Here is a 22,694-nt window from a genome sequence, read left to right on the forward strand (position 1 = left end):
GCTGGGCTAATGAAGACGGGCATACGCCATACAGTGTGCTATGAGGAAAATTTTGCCCGGACAGCGGCACTGCGGCCTACTCTTATATCAAATTCCAACTGTCAAAAGATCTTTTACATGCACGCCAATGTGTACACGGGACCTCGGTTTTTCGTCCCATCTGAACAATTAGACAGCTGTCCTTGTCAGCCCTCCGTCCTTCATCACTAACAAGGAGAAACCACGCTAGAAAATCTGGATGAACTTTCTCGGCCAATGCAGGCGTCGAACACCCGACCTCCAGACTAGCGAGCCAGTGTCTTACCCCCCAGGATATAAGACATACGCCCAAAGCAGCTAAGTCGTGATAAAAAGAGATGAAGGATTAAATAGAACTAATCATGGTAATTCTGAACTTACATAAAAAGTTAATTCTTGTTCTTTATCTTCTTCAGATCTTTTCTGCAACTCGGCCATTCTCTACAATTAAACATACATAAATTAAGGCTAGTGTACATTTGATCACATAATTATGTTTCACTATTAAACTAAGTGTCAATCAAATAGACAAGTATAACGTACATTGAACTATGGGTAATTAACAAGTGCAATGGGTAATCAACTGTGACTGACCTTTGCCGCTCTTTCCATGGATCTTTCCTCGGTAAAACACGGAACACCTCCATTACTGCGTCCTTCATATTTACTGATAAACTGGGCATTATTAATACTAACTTTCTGTAGTCTTTCACTTCCAGTACTAGACTGTAACATAATGCATATATATACAATTATTTACTTTCTGTAGTCTTTCACTTCCAGTACTAGACTGTAACATATACAACTATTATCAATACTAATTTTCTGTAGTCTTTCACTTTCAGTACCAGACTGTAACATAATATATATATAAAATTATTATTATTAAACTAATGCATCTGTCTGTAACATGTGAAACATACATCTGTCTGTAACATACATTTCTCTATAACATACATCTGTCTATAACATGTGAAACATACATCTGTCTGTAACATGTGAAACATACGTCTGTCTGTAACATGTGAAACATACATCTATAACAAAAAGTCATTTTGATGATATTCACATTTTCTAACAGCTGTAACATTAAATAAGATGTATTATGTAAGATTTAAATATGCAGCTGACAGTTCTCACTATAATAGTTAAAGATAATGACAAGGGAACATATTTCAGTCAGATTACTTCAATCTCAGCAGAGGTATGTCTATTTGAAGAACAGTGTAGTGAGTAGTCTCAATTGTAAGTGCTACCGTTGTTGTTAGGATATTAAGAAATGTATTTATTAAATTATCAACTGGGAATTGTGCTTAAATCTGTTGAAAATCAAAGCCATCCAATAGTTTAGAGAGTTGATTATGGGCTTGTTGGCATGGGAATAAATGTCTAATAATGATTTATATAACCTTTGAGGCCAAATGAAAGATCAACATTAGGTCAATTTAGTTTGTACATATATATTGATGTTAAAATAGCGCAGTAACTTGATAAACATTGTTAATTTATCTTTAATCAAAAACTAAACAATATTTATGACATTGTTTGAAGACAATTATAGTGTCTCTAATTTTAAATATTTAAATATTTGATTAACATTATTTCTAAAATCTAATCAACTCAGTTATTGTTTTCAGATCTAACTTCTAATCAACTGGATATTGCCAATGATCTTAATCTGTAAGCAGCTAATCAGTTGGATGTTGCCAATGACCTTAACCTGTAAACAGCTTATCAGCTGGATGTTACCAATGATCTTAACCTGTAAGCAGCTAATCAGCTGGATGTTGCCAATGATCTGAACCTGTAAGCAACTAATCTATGTAACTAGCATTACACCAACCATTAATCCAGAAGCACAAAATTTGCACATAGTTTTTTATTGATGTATTTGATACATTAAAACAACAAAAGTTATATAAAAGGCTTTATCACCCAATAATACATTCTACAGTAGATATCGCTTTGTAATATATTTCATAATCTACTGCGATATCTCCTTAGGAGATATCGCTTTACATGAATTTGATTGGTCAGTTGAAAAGGAACTACTTTTTTTTTATTTTCAAAGAACAGTTCATTTCTTATTAAAAGTAACATTTTTTATTATTAAAACTGAACTATTGTTATTCATTTGACCTTGATGGAAACACTGGGTCAATATAAAGGACTTTGCAATGGTTGAATTGCTGTCAAAAAATGATGTATCACTACGCCATAATGTTCAGTAAAAGTAAAATCTACAGCAAAGAATTCTATTTATCTATTTGTGCATGTAAGAAGGGATTGGATGATAAATAAAATCTCCTACTCGTCTTTTTTGATATCAAAAAAGACTGGTAGGAGATTCTCTATTTACATCTAGCTAACCAACCATTAAGTAACTAGACCATGTACAAATATTAATCAGCTACCCCACTACAGATTACTCTATCTTTGTACTCTATCACAAATTTGTGTATTGTATCATTGTACTCTATCACAGACTAGCCTACTCTACCTGATAATAGGCTATCGCAGACTACTCTATCACAAATTACCCTATCTTATCATAGTACATGTACTCTATTACAGACTAGCCTACTCTATCTGATCATAGGCTATCACAGATTAGCCTACTCTATCTGATCATAGACTTACACAGACTACTCTATCTGATCATAGACTTACACAGGCTACTCTACCTTACCATTGTACTCTATCACAGACTACTCTACAGACTACTCTATCTGATCATAGACTTACACAGACTACTCTATCTGATCATAGGCTTACACAGACTACTCTACCTTACCATTGTACTCTATCACAGACTACTCTACACAGACTACTCTATCACAGACTACTCTACACAGACTACTCTATACAGACTACTGTATATGATCACAGCAGTCTATCACAAATTACTCTATCTTATCATAGGCTATCACAGACTACTCTATCACTATCTTATCATAGTACTCTACTACAGACTACTATCTGATCATAGTAGACTATCACAGACTACTCTAATCATAGTACTCTACACAGACTACTCTATCTTATCATAGACTTACACAGGCTACTCTACAGACTACTCTATCTATAGGCCTACCTGTTTTTTACCAATGTTCACAGATGAAACAACATTTGAAGCAGTGATTGTATCAGTATTAGTTGTCAAGGCAACGGATCGAGAATCATTGTGTGCAATAACAGGAAGTGCCTATATATGGAGTGAATGAAATTTAAAAACATCACTAAATTTACAACATGGAGGAATGTCTCTTTAATAAAGTTCCCTTTAAAATTATCAGGAATGTAATTACAATAGAAATTGCTTTAAAATTGTCAGGAATGTCTTTTTAATAGATTTCATTTAAAATTGTCAGGGGTGTCCCTTTAACAGAGTTACGTTTAAAATTGTCAGGCATGTCCCTTTAATAGAGTTCCATTTTAAATCATCAGTAGTGATAATGGTTGAAATAAAAAAAAACAACTATTTTATATTTTAATAACTCTCTGAAAATGGCAAGTAATTAACCCGATGGTAAACACAATTTTGAACTATTATGTCATGTATTATAGTTATGGAGGACCTGAAGAAAATCCACAAGGTTGGACAGGCAACCCTATTCCTTGTCACGTACAACCGGATAATTGAAACCACGCCAGTTGACTCAATGACAGACCTTATCATACAACGCGCACATGCTAACCATTCCGCCACCCAACTGAACACTAACAGGTTATATAATGTAAACAATATTAAAGATAGAGAGAGAGATGGGGTTTAACATCCACTCGGCACAAACTAGGTCATTTCGGGACTAACATATGGTTTAATTTTATTTCAATAATTTGCTTGTCACGTACGACCAGGGATTTGAAACCACGCCAGTGGACTCAATGACAGACTTTATGATACAGCGCGTGCACGCTAACCATTCAGCCATGCAACCCCCCCAAATAATATTAAAGAAGACAATACTATGTCTTATGTTGTTTTTTTTATGTTTTACTTACCGATGGTTTTTTACTGTTATCACTATTTCGCCGTTCATTTAAAAGTTTTTTATTTTCTCTATCTCTCTGTTTTCGTGATTTCCGTTTCTTTTTTCGCTGTTTTATTTCAGGTGGTTTCAGTTCTGGTTCTGATTCACTGTCACTATCTGATGAACTAAAAAAAAAAAATATTTATATAATATGATACCCATATGTTGAGATGTAAATTATAATATAATATGGTAGCTGGGTTGAGATGTAAATTATAATATAATATGGTACCTGGGTTGAGATGTAAATTATAATATATTACCCATGTTGAGATGTAAATTATAATATAATGATACCCAGGTTGAGATGTAATTATAATATAATATGGTACATGTTGAGATGTACATTATAATATAATATGATACCCAGGTTGAGATGTAAATTATAATGATACCCAGGTTGAGATGTAAATTATAATATAATATGATACCCATACCCATGTTGAGATGTAAATTATATTATAATATAATACGGTACCCATGTTGAGATGCAAATTATAATATAAAAATGTACAGGTTTTAAAACTTGTTGCAACAACATGGGAAAAGCAGTATTGTATAGAAATGTCAAAAGTCCTAAATAACAGAAGATTCCCTAAAAAAACCTAGATTCTCAACATAGGACAAGTAGCTATTAAAAAATAATCACTAAAAACAATTAGGAAAGTGAAGGTTTTAGAAAAAGTAATTTAAATATTTGACATTGAAAAGACAAATTATTTGTTAAGTTAAATCAACATTGATGGTGTGATCTAACCAGGAAAAGATGGGCTTCTGATATCCAATATTTAAGACAAAATAAACATTTTACCATTGGTACACGAATCGTGTACCATAATGCATTTCGGCGCCATTTGTAATAAGGGTCTCGAAAAACGAGGCTAGGCATATTCCACAAGTCATGTCAAACGGTGACGCCATATTCTTATCTGGAGAGCATGCGCAATAACTACTATCGGTGTGGACTGGAATAACCAGGCGCTAGAGATTTCCATTTGATTGAAACATCTGGCGTATTTCGCCGAACGTAACTGATTAGAAATTAGAGTAAAAATCAGAAACGATTGAATGTAAATCAGTTTATATACATTCATATCACATTATTTTATGCGTTGCGACCCATTTGTGTCAATTTCTAGGTCCCAAATATTAGCTTCTTTAAGTGTTTTATTGAGACACATAAAAAGAATCATGCACAAGTTTTAAATATTTCAGTAGCCATTTTTATACATACTATTGTTAAAAAGATTACAATATATATATGATTATTATGTTAGCAAATTAATAGCGTAAATAAATTACAGGTAAAACAATAAATACATATACTATAGATCATATAGCTTTGAACTGAATCAGAAGTTTGAAAAAATTCAACAACGTCTTGGGAGTCTTTTTATGTGTAGTCATTTCATAATAGCTTTAAATTGAATACAAAATGAGAAAAGAAAGAAAAACATCTAGGAGTATATCAAACGACTTACTCTGATTCTAGTACAGCCTGACAAACATTCAACTCGGCTAAAAGATTTAAACAGCCATCCAATGACTTCATGCTTGACATATCTATTATCTTCTGTAAGTTTATATCATTGTAGTTGTCTCCCTTGGACGATGATTTTACAACTGATGAATTGTTTTGTGTCAATAACTTATTCTCTTTATTGGATGATTTCCGTTCTTTAGATTTATTATCGAATTGTCTGTTGTTATTTATAACTAATGCTGATTTCTGATTAGTTACTAATTCCGTAGTTATCTCCGATATTTTTTCTGTGTCTGTTTGTGAACCAGAACTCATGTCTGAACCTTCTACAGATATTCCAGAATCAAACACTAGGAAAGAAAAACACAAATTTACTGTAAATTTTATGAAACATTAGTGAGTAATTGTAATAGTAATATTGGTCAATAGCTGTGAGGCCTACAGTCAGAGGTGTGCTGGGGCCTCAAAAAGTAGGTAGGCAAACCAAACTTGGGGCACTTTAGGGGGCGGGCTTTCTCTCCCTGTTGCTGAGAAATTTTGGGTCCACTGAGCTGAAAGCAAGGAGCAGTCGATGGTGCATGTACTTATATTGAATGTGCATGCCATGTATATACTAGCTGTAAAGGTTTCTTTTATGCGTGTGCCAACTCATACATTGGACATTAGCGTTTTCGTAACCCTGGTTATTCAGACAGCACCCTACCATTGAGTCCCCTGGCTTCAAAGGCCAACGTTATCAGACTTCAGTATATTTTACCTTTATCAGACTGTACATCTGTCAGTTGAACGTGTTTTGGTACGAGACCACGGTTCGCTAGAATCTGATGTGTTATAGCTCGAGTTAAATCCATGACAACTTCCATCTGATAACTGCAAAAACAACAGACCATCATTCAATCAGTCAGTGATCAAAATATAATCATGTTTTCGATGTAAAACATGTATATTGGTGAAATGTGTATTTAAACATATAACTTTTACTTGTGCAATCCGAATGATTATTTGAACAAATAACGTGTGAAAAGTGTAGTTATACTGGTAAATTTAAAGTGTAATCATTTAAACAAATAACTTGTGAAATTTGAACAGGTGAAATTCTCAATATACTCACTCTTTATTCTCCTGCATATTTTGATAATCTAAAACAACTTCACATAAAGTTTTACCCATATCTTCATAATCTCTACAGTTAAAATGGCGACAGCTTGTTCTGTAAAATAAAATCACATTTCTAAAACAACTTAATACACATTTATTTAATCAGGCTTTTAACTGACACTGTATACAATCGCTAACATGTCCATAATCTTGTTGTTTCTTTATCGGGGGTTGGGTGGCTGAATGGTTAGCGTGTGCGCTCTGTATCATAAAGTCTGTCATTGAGTCAACTGGCAAGGTTTCGATCCCCCAGTTGTACGTGACAAGGGGGTTGGATGGCTGAATGGTTAGCGTGCGCGCGTTGTATCATAAAGTCTGTCATTGAGTCGACTGGCGTGGTTTCGAATCCCCGGTTGTACGTGACAAGGAGTAGGGTCGCCTGTCCAACCTCGTGGGTTTTCTTCGGGTCCTCCAGTTTCCTCCCACTGCTAAAGACCCCTACGCGCAAGTGAATTATTGAAATAAAATAAAACCATATGTTAGTCCCGAAATGACCTAGTTTGTGTCGAGTGGACGTTAAACCCAATTTCTCTCTCTCTCTTGTACGTGACAAGGAGTAGGGTCGCCTGTCCAACCTCGTGGGTTTTCTCTGGGTCCTCCAGTTTCCTCCCACTGCTAAGACACCTGTGCGCAAGTGATTTATTGAAATAAAATTAAACCATATGTTAGTCCCGAAATGACCTAGTTTTGACAAAACACACACTATGAGGAAACAGTATGTTGATGATGTTCTATAATGGATGTTCCGAATAAATATCTATGACATTACAGAAAAATAGTTGAGGTGATCCAAATATCTAGGGCATTACGGAAAAGTGGTTCAGGTGATCCAAATAAATATCTAATGGAATACTCAATGCAGGCACCAGTTGAGTAACAAGCTATCACAGTTGAAACATGCCCATTGTCTTTGACTACATCATGTTTCTACTTAGGAGACTTTGTAATTCGATTGTTCTTAATTACTGACTTATCTAGAATATTTTTATTTCTAGTGTTGGTGGTAATGATTACCCATGGTTTTACTGACTTATCTAGAATATGTTTATTTCTAGTGTTGGTAGTAAACATTACCCATGATTTTACTGACTTATCTAGAATATGTTTATTTCTAGAGTTGGTGGTAAACATTACCCATGATTTTACTGACTTATCTAGAATATGTTTATTTCTAGAGTTGGTGGTAAATATTACCCATGGTTTTACTGACTTATCTAGAATGTTTATTTATGGTTGTGGTTGTAAATATTATATTTGACTTTACTTACTTATCTAGTATAGTACCACTGAACGTGTCTTCTAACGTTGAACTATTTGACTTTACTTACTTATCTAGAATAGTACCACTGAACGTTGCTTCCAACGTAAAACTATTTGGTATTTTCATCTGTCTCCACATCACAACACGACCGGTAGATTCTTTGCAACGTTTTATCTGAAACTTGCAGGACTTGAAAGAAAACTTCTCTGGTGACTAAATAAAAGAAACAGAAAAATATGATGTGAAACCAGGATGTCTATCATCATAAAAATATACAGGACATTGATTGGTTAGTTTTTAGGCTTAAAGCCATAACAACGAAGTAGCAATGAAATGAAATGAGGTTTAACGTCCTACTATTATGCTCCGAATGGACTAATGAAGAAGGACTTTCGTCATATCGGTATAAGGGATCTTTTATGTGCATGTCAATGTGTACACAGGACATTGGTGTTTCGTCCCATCAGAACGACAGTACGTTGTCCCTTCCCAGAAACGCTGATTATGCCCAGAACTTTCTCGGCCAAGGCAGTGGTCAAACACAGGACCTCCAGTTTAGTGAGCCAACATACGTCTTACTCACTTGGCCACCATGGCTCTCGTGAAGTAACAAGTCAACTATATTATCTTATATGATATAACATTTGGGTTGTCGGGTTGAAAGGGATGTCATACAACACTGGATTATGTGGAAAGATAACTCTATATACTGGAGAAGAGAAGATATATTTACCTTTACTGCCATTAACCAAGGAAACAGTCGTTCAGCTATAAATGATTGGGCAGCATCAACACCTGTAGGACTGTCTTGATCAATGATTTTATTATTACCATACATAAATACATTCTGTTTACGACTATGGCCATGTAGATCACAGTATAACACAACCTAGTCATATACAAAATAAACACATATAGATCACAGTATAACACAACATAGTCAAATACAAAAAAACACATATAGATCACAGTATAACACAACCTAGTCAAATACAAAATAAACACATACAGATCACAGTATAACACAACCTAGTCAAATACATAATAAACATATTTAAATCACAGTATAATACAACCTAGCTAGTCAAATACAAAATAAACACATGTAGATCACAGCTAGTACAACACAACCTAGTCAAATACAAAATAAACACATGTACATCACAGTACCATCAACCTAGTCAAATACAAAATAAGCATATTTAGATCACAGTATAACACAACCTAATCAAATACAAAATAAACAAATGTAGATCACAGTACGACACAACCTAGTCAAATACAAAATAAACACATATATATAGATCATAGTATAACACAACCTAGTCAAATGCAAAATAAAGACACAAGATAAAAACATGGCCAACAACAAGGAAAAATGCTAAAAATAAATTCTAATTCGTCAAATTACAATCTCCTGGTAAATTATCTATAATTAACCCTAAGTAAATTTACCACCAGAAGTAAAGTATATAAGAAATTACCTCATTTTTATTAAGGAGATCATCTATCATGTTCTTGATGGTGAAGATCGTGGGGAAGTTTTCTCGTTTTGGATGTCGATAATTTCTGTTTAAATCTCGTGCTGCTAGAGAACATCGATAATTTCCTACAATAACCCCATCTGGATTTATCATTGGCACTATTTTAAATATACAATTATTACGTAGTTCCTGAAAATAAAATTATTACATCAATTTTATACCCACCAAGCAGGAGGGGGTGGTGTGAGTGAGTGTTCCAATATAAGAGCTTTATATTATTAGGTATCTGTCATTACATATAAGTCCAGTAGCGTGATTACCTTTTAAGGTTGTAAAAGACAATCTTGTGGGATTTTGACAGGTCCCGCTGGTTCTTCCCACTGCTAACGACCCCTGTGGGGAAATGAATTATTGAATTAAATTGTCCTATGAGTAAGTATCTTCCCCTCTCCCTGGGCAGTAGTAAGGGTTAAGGTTATCATTACCTAGGCTGTAGTATCAGTATTATTATTACTTAGGCTGTAGTATCATTGTTATTACCATAGGCGTACGAGCCGGGGGGGCAGCGGGGGCAGCTGCCCCCTAACTTTCGGGCAAGCTGACTTTTCGGGCAGATGGGTAAAGTGAAAAAAAATTTTTTATTTCATCTACTTGGCAAAATAAAGTGGCCGAAATCTAATAAAACACTAATTTTACGGGCTGGAATAGCAGGAAAATGCGTGTGTGGCTGTCAAATATTCCAAAATTTTCTTGGGGACTCCATACAAGGTCAGTTCCGCTTCTTCGCCTCTCGAAGAAAACCGGTGCCGCTGTCTGTAAACCCGAAATTTTTTCGGGCCTTTCTAGTTCTGCTTTCCTTACTGTTATCGAGCCCTAATATAACACTAATTTTACTTTTCTTTTAATTGAATACCATGAATTTGTACTGAGTTGACTATGGATTAAAAAATGTTGCCTGGAGCCACTCTACTTTGTGCCACATTTTTCGGGCATCAATTATTGTTTGTGAATGCAGCTGCAACAGTCTGATTAGATGGCTGGAATTCAGAGTGGGATTTCGGTTTTAAAACCATTGGATACTTTTGGAGTTTACCTGGGATAGAATAGCAGACAACGGATTTGCGGTGGTTATATTTTCAAAATTTTCTTCGGGAGGGTATACCCCCGAACCCAGCGACGATTGATTGGTTGTTTGGAATTCCGGTCAGCCAGGTAGGCTATATTGGACCAAATTGAAGTTGCTGTATTCACAGGCTGGAATAGCAGGAAAACGCGTTTGCCGCAGTTAAATTTTCAAAATTTTCTCCCAACGATTGACTGGAATTTGAGTCAGCCACCTTAATAAGGTTATATTAGACCACTTTGAAGTTACTGTTCACGGGCTGAAATAGCAGGAAAACGGCTTTGCAGCCGTCAAATATTCCAAATTTTTCTTTTTTTGGGGGGGGGGGGAGCAAGGTAAGCTCCGCTCTCTTCGCCCCTCAAGGAAGACCGGCGCTCTCTGTAAACCCAAATTTTGTTCTGGCATTTCTGGTTCTGCCCCCCCCTAACTGTCATCGAGCCCGTACGCCTATGGTTATTACTACCTAGGCAGTAGTATCAATGCTATTATTGCCTGGGCAGTATTGTTAGCTAGCGGTATTATTACTGGGGCGGTAGTATCAATGTTATTACCTGGCGGTAGTATCAATGTAGTATCAATGTTATTATTACCTAGGCTGTAGTATCATTGTTATTACTACCTCGGCAGTAGTATCAGTGTTATTATTTCTTGGGCAGTATTGTTACCTAGTGGTATTATTAACTGGGCAGTAGTATCTATGCTATCATTACCTGGGCGGTAGTATCAATGTTATTATTACCTAGGCTGTAGTATCAAGGTTATTATTACCTAGGCAGAATCAAAGTTATTATTACCTGGGCAGTATTTTTCTCTGGCGATATTATTACCTGGGCAGTAGTATCAATGTTATCATTACCTGGGCAGTAGCATCATTGCTTGTTATAAAATACAGTAAACCTCTCATCATCCAACTGGCCTGTGTCTCACCAGGATGAACTCGAGCTGTTATAACCACATATTTCTTCTTCCGTTTACACATTGTATATTCTATAAATACAATCAACACATCGTATATTATCCTGGTATAAAAGACAGATAGGATATTATCCTGGTATCTATCTAAAATAGATTGGATATTATCCCTGTATCTAAGATAGATTGGACATTATCCTGCTATCAAAGACAGAATAATATCCTAGTATCTAAGACAGATTGGATATTAACCTGGTATCTAAGACAGAATAATATCCTGGTATCTAAGACAGATTGGATATAATCCTGGGCCCTGTTTCACGAAATCTTAACTAAAGATAAAATCCAAATTTTAGTAGATACTTCAATTTTGATTGGCTAAGCACTAAAATTCTAAAATCAATCTAATATTATCCAATCAAATTACTAAAATTTGGATCTTATCTTAGTTAAAATTTCGTGAAACAGGCCCCTGGTATCTAAGACAGATTAGACATTATCTAAGACAGATTGGATATTATCCTGGTATCTAAGACAGATTGGACATTATCCTGGTATCTAAGACAGATTAGAGGTAGGGTTAGAAAGTAGGATTTATCACCAAATCGTTTCAATTTTGAGACTTAAACAGTGAAGTGTGCAGAACATTGATCAGGGTAGGGTGGGGGTTAATCCCTGTTCTGGTGTAAATGACTGCGGAGCCTTGATTTCATGCCCTCTGAGCCCATTTCTGAAGGAAATTTACTCTTTTAAATGTATAGGTTCCCTGGCTCTCACCTGTATAGACTTCGCATGAGCAGTGGGGTGGGGGGGGGGGTGAGGAGAGAAGGGTTTGGGTTAAACGACAGTGTTAGTGTAAGCCAATATTACATATGTGTTAAACCTGGTAAAATAATGGTAAATATAATTTTAACACTGATATTGTTGTTACGGTTGATCTGTATATCAGAAGGTAAAGGGGAAGCAATCAGTGTGAAATGTATTTTTACTCACCAGGATTTGTAATTGTTAATAAAAAACAACTATTTCCTGCACGTGTTTCACACATGACTTCTCTATTGATCAATGGCTGGCGTACTGGATCTGATAAAATACTGTCTAGATCGTTCTTCAGATCTGTGAAGGTGTAGGGATAACAGTGGGCCAGGTAGTATGTATCATCAGAATTAGGAAACTCCTACAAATAAAACAATCAATAAGCCAGGTAGTATCTGTGAAGGTGTAGGGATAACAGTGGGCCAGGTAGTATGTATTATCTGAGAAGGATTGAAGGTTAGGGATAACAGAATTTTGAAACTGCTACAAATCAAACAAGCATTGTCAAAACTCTTCCTACAAAAGACAGGGAGAGAGCGAGAAACCGTGTTTAACATCCACAGGACACAAACCAGGTCATTCCGGGACTAACATATCCATTTCAATAATTCTCTTCAGCAGTGAGAGGAAACCGAAGGACACAGAAAATACCCACAAGACCGAACAGGCGACCTTACTCCTTTGTAGTGAGCAAACCACACAACTTGACAGACCTTATGACCATTTGGCCACCGCCCCCTTTTTTCTTACAAATTATACATTCAATACAAAATTTTTAAAAATATGTTAATGCTCAAGGAAATTGGTAGCTGATTTGTTTCTGGAGTTTTAATATGACAAGAAGTTTTGATTGTGCCCCCCCCCCCACCCACCCAAAAGTTTCAATTTTATTTGATTTTATTCCATAAATAGTTTTTGAGTTTGTTGATTTGTTTTGTGTCTACACCTGTGTTTCGAGATATTATCAATTGTATTTTTCTGTGTTGTCATGGTGATCCAAAATCAAAATGAATTTCTTTTAATCATTTGCGTCAGAAATATAAACGTATAAATATGTCCAATTGTGATATATGTATATTTATCTTACCATCTGCCATTCTAACATGTAATAAGATATCCCTCGCTGTAATAATGGACAGGTATGATGGACGATATTATTACAATAACTGAAATATAACAAATTACACAATAAAATATCCCCTCCTAATATCATACAGTCTGTATTCTAACTCAATATCATACAGTCTATAATCTAACTCAATAACATACAGTCTATCTAACTCAATATCATAGTCTATATTCTTACTCAATATCATACAGTCTATAATCTAACTCAATATCATACAGTCTATAATCTAACTCAATAATCATACAGTCTATAATCTAACTCAATAACATACAGTCTATCTAACTCAATATCATAGTCTATATTCTAACTCAATATCATACAGTCTATAATCTAACTTTATAACATATAGTCTACATTAACTGTCAATAATGTCAGAATGTCACCTACCTAATATGATGACCTGTTCGTCTCCAACCTATTTCCTGTTCTTTGGCATCTTTTTCTGAATAAACCAAAGGTCGCATTCCTGAAATAACAAGTAAATAACAATATTTATCATTCCTGTTATAACAAAATATATAATCATGGATGGATCATGGAAGCTTGGAATAAATACTGTTTTCATCATAAAACCTAATCCTGTTGTCAATTGTATTGGGCTACACAGGATAGAAATGACCCATAAACCTGAATCTTAATCAGCTGATTATAAATATAGACTTACCATATTTATAGAGACATACTTAGTTATATAGAGACATCATAGTTATATAGACTTATCATAGTTATAGAGACTCACAAGACTTACCATAGTTATAGAGACTTACAATAGCTATAGAGACTTACCATAATTATAGAGACTTACCATAGTTATAAAGACTATCACGTTTTAATAAATTAACAATTCTAAACTTGTAGGTTATACCAGGTACTGCGTTAGTTACACGAAAGTAATACCATTGTGTATGACGATTTGTATATAGATCTGTTCTTAATACCAGCTCATATTCATACTGCCCTCTAAAATATACAAAAATATATAATATACATCTATAATACTGCCCTCTATAATATGAAATACAGAGAGAGGAAAACAGGGTTTAACATCCACTCAACACAAACTAGGTTATTTCTGGACTAATAATATATGGTTCAGTTTTATTTCAATAATTTGCTTGCCTGTCGGGGAAAGGTTCTTTAGGTATAGCAGTGAGAAGAAACCTAAGAGGCTGGACAGACGACTCCAGGGGCGGATCCAGGAATTTTTGCAGGGGGGGGAGGGGGGTGCCAGGTTCCTGAGACAATGTATCCCCCCCTCCCCTATTGCCTCTATCATCATTTTGGCGTATATACATACACATTGAGCTTTTTAAACACAAAAATTCAACACCTCGTTTGACGTCAATTTTTATTATGAATTATACAATGACATTGTGATTCAATTTCATGAATGCAAAGCATTAATTGTGATATCACATAATATCTATATCATTATCTCGTGCTTTGAGTGCCCATCCTGTCCCACATCTGACGATTAAGGATAAAGCAAACGGCAGAGAAACTTTTCTCATAAAAAGTGTTGATTTACAAAAAAATTTATGTAGCTGAGCAGGGGGGGTTTCAACCCCCCATCTCGATCCGCCCCTGGACAAGCATGGAATCGAAATCATACCACTTGACTAAATGCCAGACTATTTCGCCTGCATTAACCCATTACAGTTACAGTGACTGATCATTTTATCTGTTTTAAATGGGATATCACCCTTCGTTACAGTGACTGATCATCCTATCTGTTTTAAATGGGATGTCACCCTTCGTAACAGTGACTGAGCTTGCCATAGATTTTGCGGGGTTGGATGGCCGAATGGTTAGCATGTGCGTGCTGTATCATAAGGTCTGTCATTGAATCAACTGGCAAGGTTTTCTCCAGGTCCTTCGAATTCCTCCCACTGCAAAAGACCCCTATGCACAAGAGAATTATAGAAATACAATTGAACCATATGTTAGTCTCGAAACAACCTAGTTTAGTGTTGAGTGGACATTAAACCCCCATTGCTCTCTCCTTTTGTCGTAAATTTTGCACCCCCCGAACTTGCCATACATTAACAACTTACACTCTGCGAGCTTGCCGTAAATTTCCACATTCAAAACGAGATTCAAAGACTAGATTAGGACAGCAACCTTCAGGCACGGGTTGTGGGGCGTGGTCACGTTGACTTCTCTCGGAATCATAAACTACCAACATACCCCGCCATCTACCACTGTATGGAGAATGTTGTTTATCAATGGTTGTCATGGCAACTGAAATATACAATTTATACAAGAACTGTTGAATAACAATAATCTGCTGTAAAATATCTTTTTTTCAATTTCCATAGTTCAGGTTTTGGAAAGCTGAATGTTACCTTTACATATATATATACTCTTCAAAAAAAGTAGGGGATATTGAAATGCAAATACCTATGCAGGTTGTCATATGATAAATAGTCATGGACACTTGACATGCTTTGAGAGTATGTTAACAGATGAACAACTTATCGCCCCAACAGAACCACTGAGCTGCACATGCGACATGCCATAGCGCCATACACGTGGGACGTGGGAGGGGTTCATTGGCAAATTTGACACTTAAAGGAATGGTTGATGAAAACTGTCACTTGCTGGTTTATCCTATCCATGTTTGCTTTCCTATCGGTTCTTGGCCTGTTATTAACATACACTGGTTACCTCTAATAAAAACAGATGTGCATTTCCGCAGTTTTGTATTGTTTCTGAATATCCCCTACATTTTTGATTAATATATATTGGGAAGCTGCAGTAGTTGGGTCGGTAAGTAAGACGCTGGCTCACTAATCAGAATTTTTCACAGGATTGACAGTCTGATAGTTTCTAGTCCTTCAGAAGGGACTGTATTATGTATGTATATATATTCTCACCTGTATTATGTATGTATAGATATTCTATATACGAAACACCTGTGTTAATATGTAAAGGTGTCTCTAATAATACTCCTGTGTAATAACGTGGCCAGTACGGTCCATACGGCCAATATTTTATATCTAATGGTCGTTGTTTATATTTTGCGATATATTTTTCTAATTGTTCCGAGTAAGAAAATAGTCTGTTTTGTTTATCGTCTGGATTCTCCATATCCTCAGTGGTTATTTCTGGAATTCTGTTCTGCCACAAGTTGTAATGTAATACCGGTAGAGTCATTTTTAATCTGTTATCCATTTTGATTCTATTTCACGTTGCAAGACAATTATTCTTTAAAAGAAACAGTCATTGTGTCCTCATAATCAGCAATTATTCTCGATACTTGGCTAATATTTATTGTAAAATAATTATTCTTTCAAATTCATAAACTATTCTATTCACCTGTATCATTTATTTAATTAGTCATGGTGTTTTACCATTTCTATTAATTTAAACTGTCAACAAGATAATTATAACAACAAAACACATACTTATGGAAAACAGCTACTAAAGTATTTAAGGCGACGTTTCGTAGAGTATTCTCTCAACATTATCAAGCTAATATGATAATTATAGGATAATTAAGATAATTATAGGAGTCAACTCTGGTGTTGCTCGTTTTTTCCCAAAGTAATCCACTGAACTTTGGTGTTAATGTTTTTTTCTAATTTAATCCACTGAACTTTGGTGTTACTTGTTTTTCTGAATTATTGCACTGAAGTTTGGTGTTACTCGTTTTTTTGAATTAATCCACTGAAGTTTGGTGTTACTCGTTTTTCTGAATTAATCCACTGAACTTTGGTGGTACTTGTTTTTTTTAATTAATCCACTGAAATTTGGTGTTACTCTTTTTTTTTTAATTAATCCACTGAAGTTTTGTGTTACTCGTTTTTCTAAATTAATCTACTGAACTTTGGTGGTACTTGTTTTTCACTGAGATTTCAAGAACATCTAGTACTACTGTTCATTAGGTTATGTGATTTTTTCAATGTTGTGAGTCAACTTTCTAGTGGTGAGTCAACTTTCTAGTGGGGAGTCAACTGGTTGTTTACTAATTTACATACACCAATATATTTAACTTTTAAACGATTATTTTATTTTGTCACTAGATAAAACCGAGGTGAAGTGGATATTGATCAGTTTTTTATCCTGTAAAATTGTGTTTTAAGAATGTAATCCATCATTTATTCATATAATCTATTTGTTGACTTGACTCTTTATCACATCAGAATATATAATGAATAATTCAAGTACATTTTAATGTAAGGCCTGCAGTATAGGCCTTTGTGTCCATGTTAATAAATTTGGCCTACACAAGAAGTTAAAATCATGTTTGTTTATAAAAGTCTTTCTAGAACACCTGCTACATTAAGTCTAGATATATAGTATTGATAGATGTTGTACAAGAAACAGGGTATGCTTACTCCATCTAGAACACTTGATACCACTAAGTCTAGATATATAGTATTGATAGGTGTTGTACATGAGACAGAACATATGATACCAGCTAGTCTAATTGTATATTATTGATAGATGTTGTCCTGTGGAGCATGTTACTCTTCTAGAACACCTGATACCACTAGCCAGCTACATATTTCTGTTGTTCAATAGTCATACATGCCTAAAAGAACCAGGACACAAATGTCATCACTAAATGAAAAAAGTCAATAAGAGACTAACAAAATACTTTTCAACCGAAGATTCAAACAAAAATCAGGCAAATTCCACACATTCTTATTTCACATATTTCCATTGAATTTCATCCAAACTTTTTACAAAAATAATGATTAATATCAATTAAAAATTCTAACTGTAATCCAGATATATAAATTTCAACAGTAATCCAGATATATAAATCCAGATATATAAATTTCAACTGTAATCCAGATACATGAATTTCGAGTTAAAAAATTCTGTTAAACTGTGGTAAAAGCAAATCATATACACAATGATTGACAAGTCTTTAACTGGACGTCGTCTTAAACAAATTGATCTGTATAACAACATACTCTTTATTCAACAAGTCACTGGCTGTATATTGTCTCATATCATATATAAACATCACATAAAACTACTCTAGGCTAACAAAATATATATTTGTCCATAAAAATAACAAGGTTTTCATTGATATTCTTTTATAGTACAATAAACAAAGATAGCCATATATCAACCACTGAATGGAAGACTAACATAGATAGCTGTATATCAACTATATATTGAATGGTAGATAAACTTTAATATGGTATAGGTATTATATATATATATATATAGAGAGAGAGTCTAGTACTCCCACTGTACTCCCATCTGTATATTGTTTTGTATATAGAGAGTCTAGCACTCCCTCCACCCACCTATAGTTATTACATAGAGAGAGTCTAGTACTCCCACCACCCTCCTATAGGTATTATATAGAGAGAGTCTAGTACCCCCCCCCCCACATTTCTATAGGTATTACATAGAGAGAGTCTGGTACTCCCACCACCCTCCTATAGGTATTATATAGAGAGAGTCTAGTACCCCCTCCACCCTTCTATAGTTATTATTGACTGTGTCTGACATACTTCTCCGCAGGTAGCGTGTCTCAGATGTTCAGAATGCATCACAACTACTACTGTAGATGTAGCAGGTAGACAGCATCACAACTAAGGAAAACCCATGAGACAAACCTGCGGACACAACAGACATTACAACAAATTAACAACAAATGTATACATCAAATCAAGTGAATGTATATTGGGCTGTAGTGATATGGACTCTGCACAAAATGGGGAAAAAGAACTCACAAGGGAGACAATCCACGAAAAAAAAATGAAATATTTTCAAACATGGTATGATTATGTGTTTACAAGAAATCTCAATGTGAGCGCATCTAAGAAAATGAAATGAAATGAAATGAAGAGAGGGAGAGAGAGAGAGATGGGGTTTAACGTCCACTCGACACAAACTAGGTCATTTCGGGACTAACATATGGTTTAATTTTATTTCAATAATTTGCTTGCGCGTAGGGGTCTTTAGCAGTGGGAGGAAGCCGGAGGACCTGGAGAAAACCCACAAGGTTGGACTGGCGACCCTACTCCTTGTCACATACAACCGGGGATTCGAAATGAAATGAAATGAAATGAAAAGGGTTTAATGCCCTTCTGTACTGCTCCAACTGGGCTAATGAAAAAAGGCATATGACATACAGTGTGCTAGAACCTCGGTTTTATTTCCCATCCAAGCAACTATACATTGTCCCTTGCCAGTCCCTCGATCCTACATCACTAACAAGTGGGAACCATTCTAGAAAATCCCAATGAACTTTCTCAGCCAACACTGGGATAAAACATGGGACTTCCAAGTTAACGAGCCAACGTTTTACTCAGTGATCCACTGAGGCTCCACTTCAAGAATATATTCATATTATTGATATAACACCTGTGTTTAAGTACAGGTATCTATTATATAAAACCTGGGTTTAGAACAGGTAATATTAGATATCATCGATTCATTATGTCAATATAATAAAAGTGAATCCATGATAAGTTTGTCGCTAGGTATGGATATTAAAACAGTGTTGTCACTAGGTGTATATTGGTCACCAGGTACAGAGATAGATAATAGTTTATTACCTGTTCAGGTGATAACAGCCTATATAAGTATATTACAGGTAAATATTGTGGTCATATATTACCTGGTGAGTCTCAATAGTCTACAGGTATTATTTACATGTTCAGAGGATACCAATCAACTTTCCTGGTCTACAGGTATTATTACCTGTCGAGGGGATACCAATCAACTCTACCTGCAGTCTAAAGGTATTAACAGATTTATAATATTATCTATTCTCATATAAAAAATTCACTGGGTCATATTGAGACTGTGACGGTAATTATATCAGAGAGACCACAGTGGATTAGATTTCAGTCTAGACTACAGATGTTTAATTACTGATATACATGTGTCAGTGAGACCACAGTCAGTCAAGACTACAGATGTATAATTATTGACACATCAGTGAGACCAGTGTTAAGATATCAGTCTACAGATATATAATGATGTGTAACTATAACACCGTTCGACTTCCACCGACCTGTGTTCTGTAAGTATCTTGGAATGGATCTTCAACACTTCAAAATTTCAGGAGCAAACAAAAGCAAAAACTAAAAATCTTATAATTTCCTATAAATCGGATGTCCAACTAGTGTATCATTCACATACAAAGTGCCACTGAGCAGTCAGAATGACTGAATGTTTGGTGCTATAGAAAACAATTATTTTTATTATACAAGCACTGGAATCCAGGTATTATTTAATCTTGTGTATTTAGCACTAATTTCTTTCACATTCATTTAATATCAAATCTTTGTTTAACAATAAGAAAATTCCTTTAAAATCATCTAATTTGTTCTTGTGTCCAGTTTAAAGCTGACCTACGGCCTACTCTTATATCGAATTCCAACTGTCAAGGGATTTTTTACGTGGATGCCAATGGGTACACAGGACCTCTGTTTTTCGTCTCATCCAAATGACTAGACAGCTGTCCTTGTCAGGCCCTCCATCTTGCATCACTGACAAGGGGGGACCAAGCTGGAAAATCTGGATGCACTTTCTCGGCCAATGCAGGGATCGAACACACGACCCCCAGGCTAGCGAGCCAGCGCCTTACCCAACAGGCCACCGTGAGCCCCGATTCGATCAGGGGGGCCCAGACGTAAAAATCCACTGCAGTGTACAGTCCCGGGTCAGTAAGAATGTAGGCTTCACTCAAAATGTAAAAAAAAATGACTTACAAGAAAAAAATTTTGACCAACCTTGTGGTCGTCTTGAATGGCGATAGGTTGCCAGTTGACATCAGGAATTATAAAGTTAAACAACTTTAACAATAAGGGCGATAATCTGGATATAATAAGGAAAATGCTACAAATTAAGATAAAGGGTAGCGAGCTAATGAGAGTAACCTGACTGTGGGAATAAATTCTTCAACTATCTAATGTAGTTATCTCCCTTCCCTTTATCTCTGCAATGTCCATCTTTCTATTTTAGGCTCAATGCTACATAAAAGAATCAGGCTGAAATGAAGATGAGTGCTCACAAACTTCCCTAAAAATGGATTCTGAACAAGCAGTTAAAGAGAAACAGTCTATAATCAATGATTTAGAATCAATTTATAAGAAACAGACAATAAACAATGATGCAGAATCAGTGTATAAGAAACAGACTATTGTTGTCCAGAATTTTGATAAAAAGTTGCGACAACGTAAATCTTTGAGACTGGCACATCTTTATTTATCGTCTGCTAAAATGGGTCGAAGAGTAAAAACTGACAATAAGACAAGGTGTGACTGTGATGGTGACAAGGTGTGACAATAGTATGATTGTGACAATGATATGACAGTGACAATGGTGTGATGGTGACAATAGTGTGCCAATGGTGTGACAGTGATGTGACAATGATATGATGGTGATGATGATGTGATGGAGACAATGGTGTGATGGTGACAGTGGTGACAATGGTGTGACAATGATGTGACAATGACAATAGTATGACATTGACAGTTGTGTGGTGGTGTCAAGTGAGTGACAGTTAGAAGGCTGTATAAAAGCCTCATATACCATCCTACTGTGCATTTCAAACAAAGAGTTTTTTTAAATTTTCTCACCAAAACTATGGAACGCATGTAAATAAAACATGTCGCGACTTTTGGTTATCAACATCGATTTATGGTTATTGTAATGTGTAATTTAGCTAATAAATTTGTAGCAATGTTAACAATGATGTGACCAGTATCTGGTCCTTATTCAATTAAAAAATTTTATCTTTAAAGAATATTTTTGTGTGTATAGACAAGTTGCCATAATAGCTCCTCCCTCAAAACATTATAGCTCGATCCGCCCACCAGTAAAAGATGATTGTAGAAATATTAGTTCCTAAATTAATTCTTGTTGATAATATTTCAGTTCAGTAAATGCCTCACTGTTTTGTACAGAAATAAAGCAATATACCCCAGTCTTTCAGATTCCTTAACAAAATGTCCCCTTCATCATAACAATAGCGAACGATCAAACGATAGGCCCCTTCCACTATACACATCATTACAATAGGCCCATCCCACTACACATATCATAACCATAGCTGACAATCAAATGAAAGCCCCCCCTCCCAAAACTACACATATCATAATGATAGGCCCCTCCTACTATACACGTCATAACGATCAGGTCTACCTGGTTGAATGGGGGGTAGTTTTTCTGGAATCAATATGAGCAAATGATGTGAAGTAACCAAAGCAGAAACAGGCCTTACTTTGATGGCAAGGTGGGTGAATTTAAATGAATGGGAAAGCGAGAGAGAAATAGCAATGGGGTTTAACGTCCATT

At 35.4% G+C, this 22,694-nt stretch overlaps 1 protein-coding gene across 1 annotated transcript in view; it reads right to left on the reverse strand.

The window, feature by feature from the left end:
- Window positions 1-739: 739 nt before the first annotated feature.
- The window catches only part of LOC126817790 (cytosolic carboxypeptidase 2), a 41,609-nt gene continuing 19,654 nt past the window's right edge, over window positions 740-22,694 (reverse strand). Inside the window, exons 4-17 of the mRNA XM_056100182.1 lie at window positions 15,473-15,659; window positions 14,224-14,378; window positions 13,806-13,884; window positions 13,377-13,455; window positions 12,467-12,650; window positions 11,418-11,548; window positions 9,439-9,627; window positions 8,688-8,843; window positions 8,022-8,167; window positions 6,647-6,745; window positions 6,293-6,405; window positions 5,534-5,885; window positions 4,024-4,177; window positions 740-808 (exon numbers count right to left, since the gene is read on the reverse strand). Of these exons, the coding sequence (XP_055956157.1) occupies window positions 740-808; window positions 4,024-4,177; window positions 5,534-5,885; window positions 6,293-6,405; window positions 6,647-6,745; window positions 8,022-8,167; window positions 8,688-8,843; window positions 9,439-9,627; window positions 11,418-11,548; window positions 12,467-12,650; window positions 13,377-13,455; window positions 13,806-13,884; window positions 14,224-14,378; window positions 15,473-15,659 (2,093 nt within the window). The remainder of the gene's footprint in view (window positions 809-4,023; window positions 4,178-5,533; window positions 5,886-6,292; window positions 6,406-6,646; window positions 6,746-8,021; window positions 8,168-8,687; window positions 8,844-9,438; window positions 9,628-11,417; window positions 11,549-12,466; window positions 12,651-13,376; window positions 13,456-13,805; window positions 13,885-14,223; window positions 14,379-15,472; window positions 15,660-22,694) is intronic.

This window comes from Patella vulgata, chromosome 4, assembly GCF_932274485.2.
Source record: "Patella vulgata chromosome 4, xgPatVulg1.2, whole genome shotgun sequence".
In the NCBI taxonomy this organism is placed as follows: domain Eukaryota; kingdom Metazoa; phylum Mollusca; class Gastropoda; family Patellidae; genus Patella; species Patella vulgata.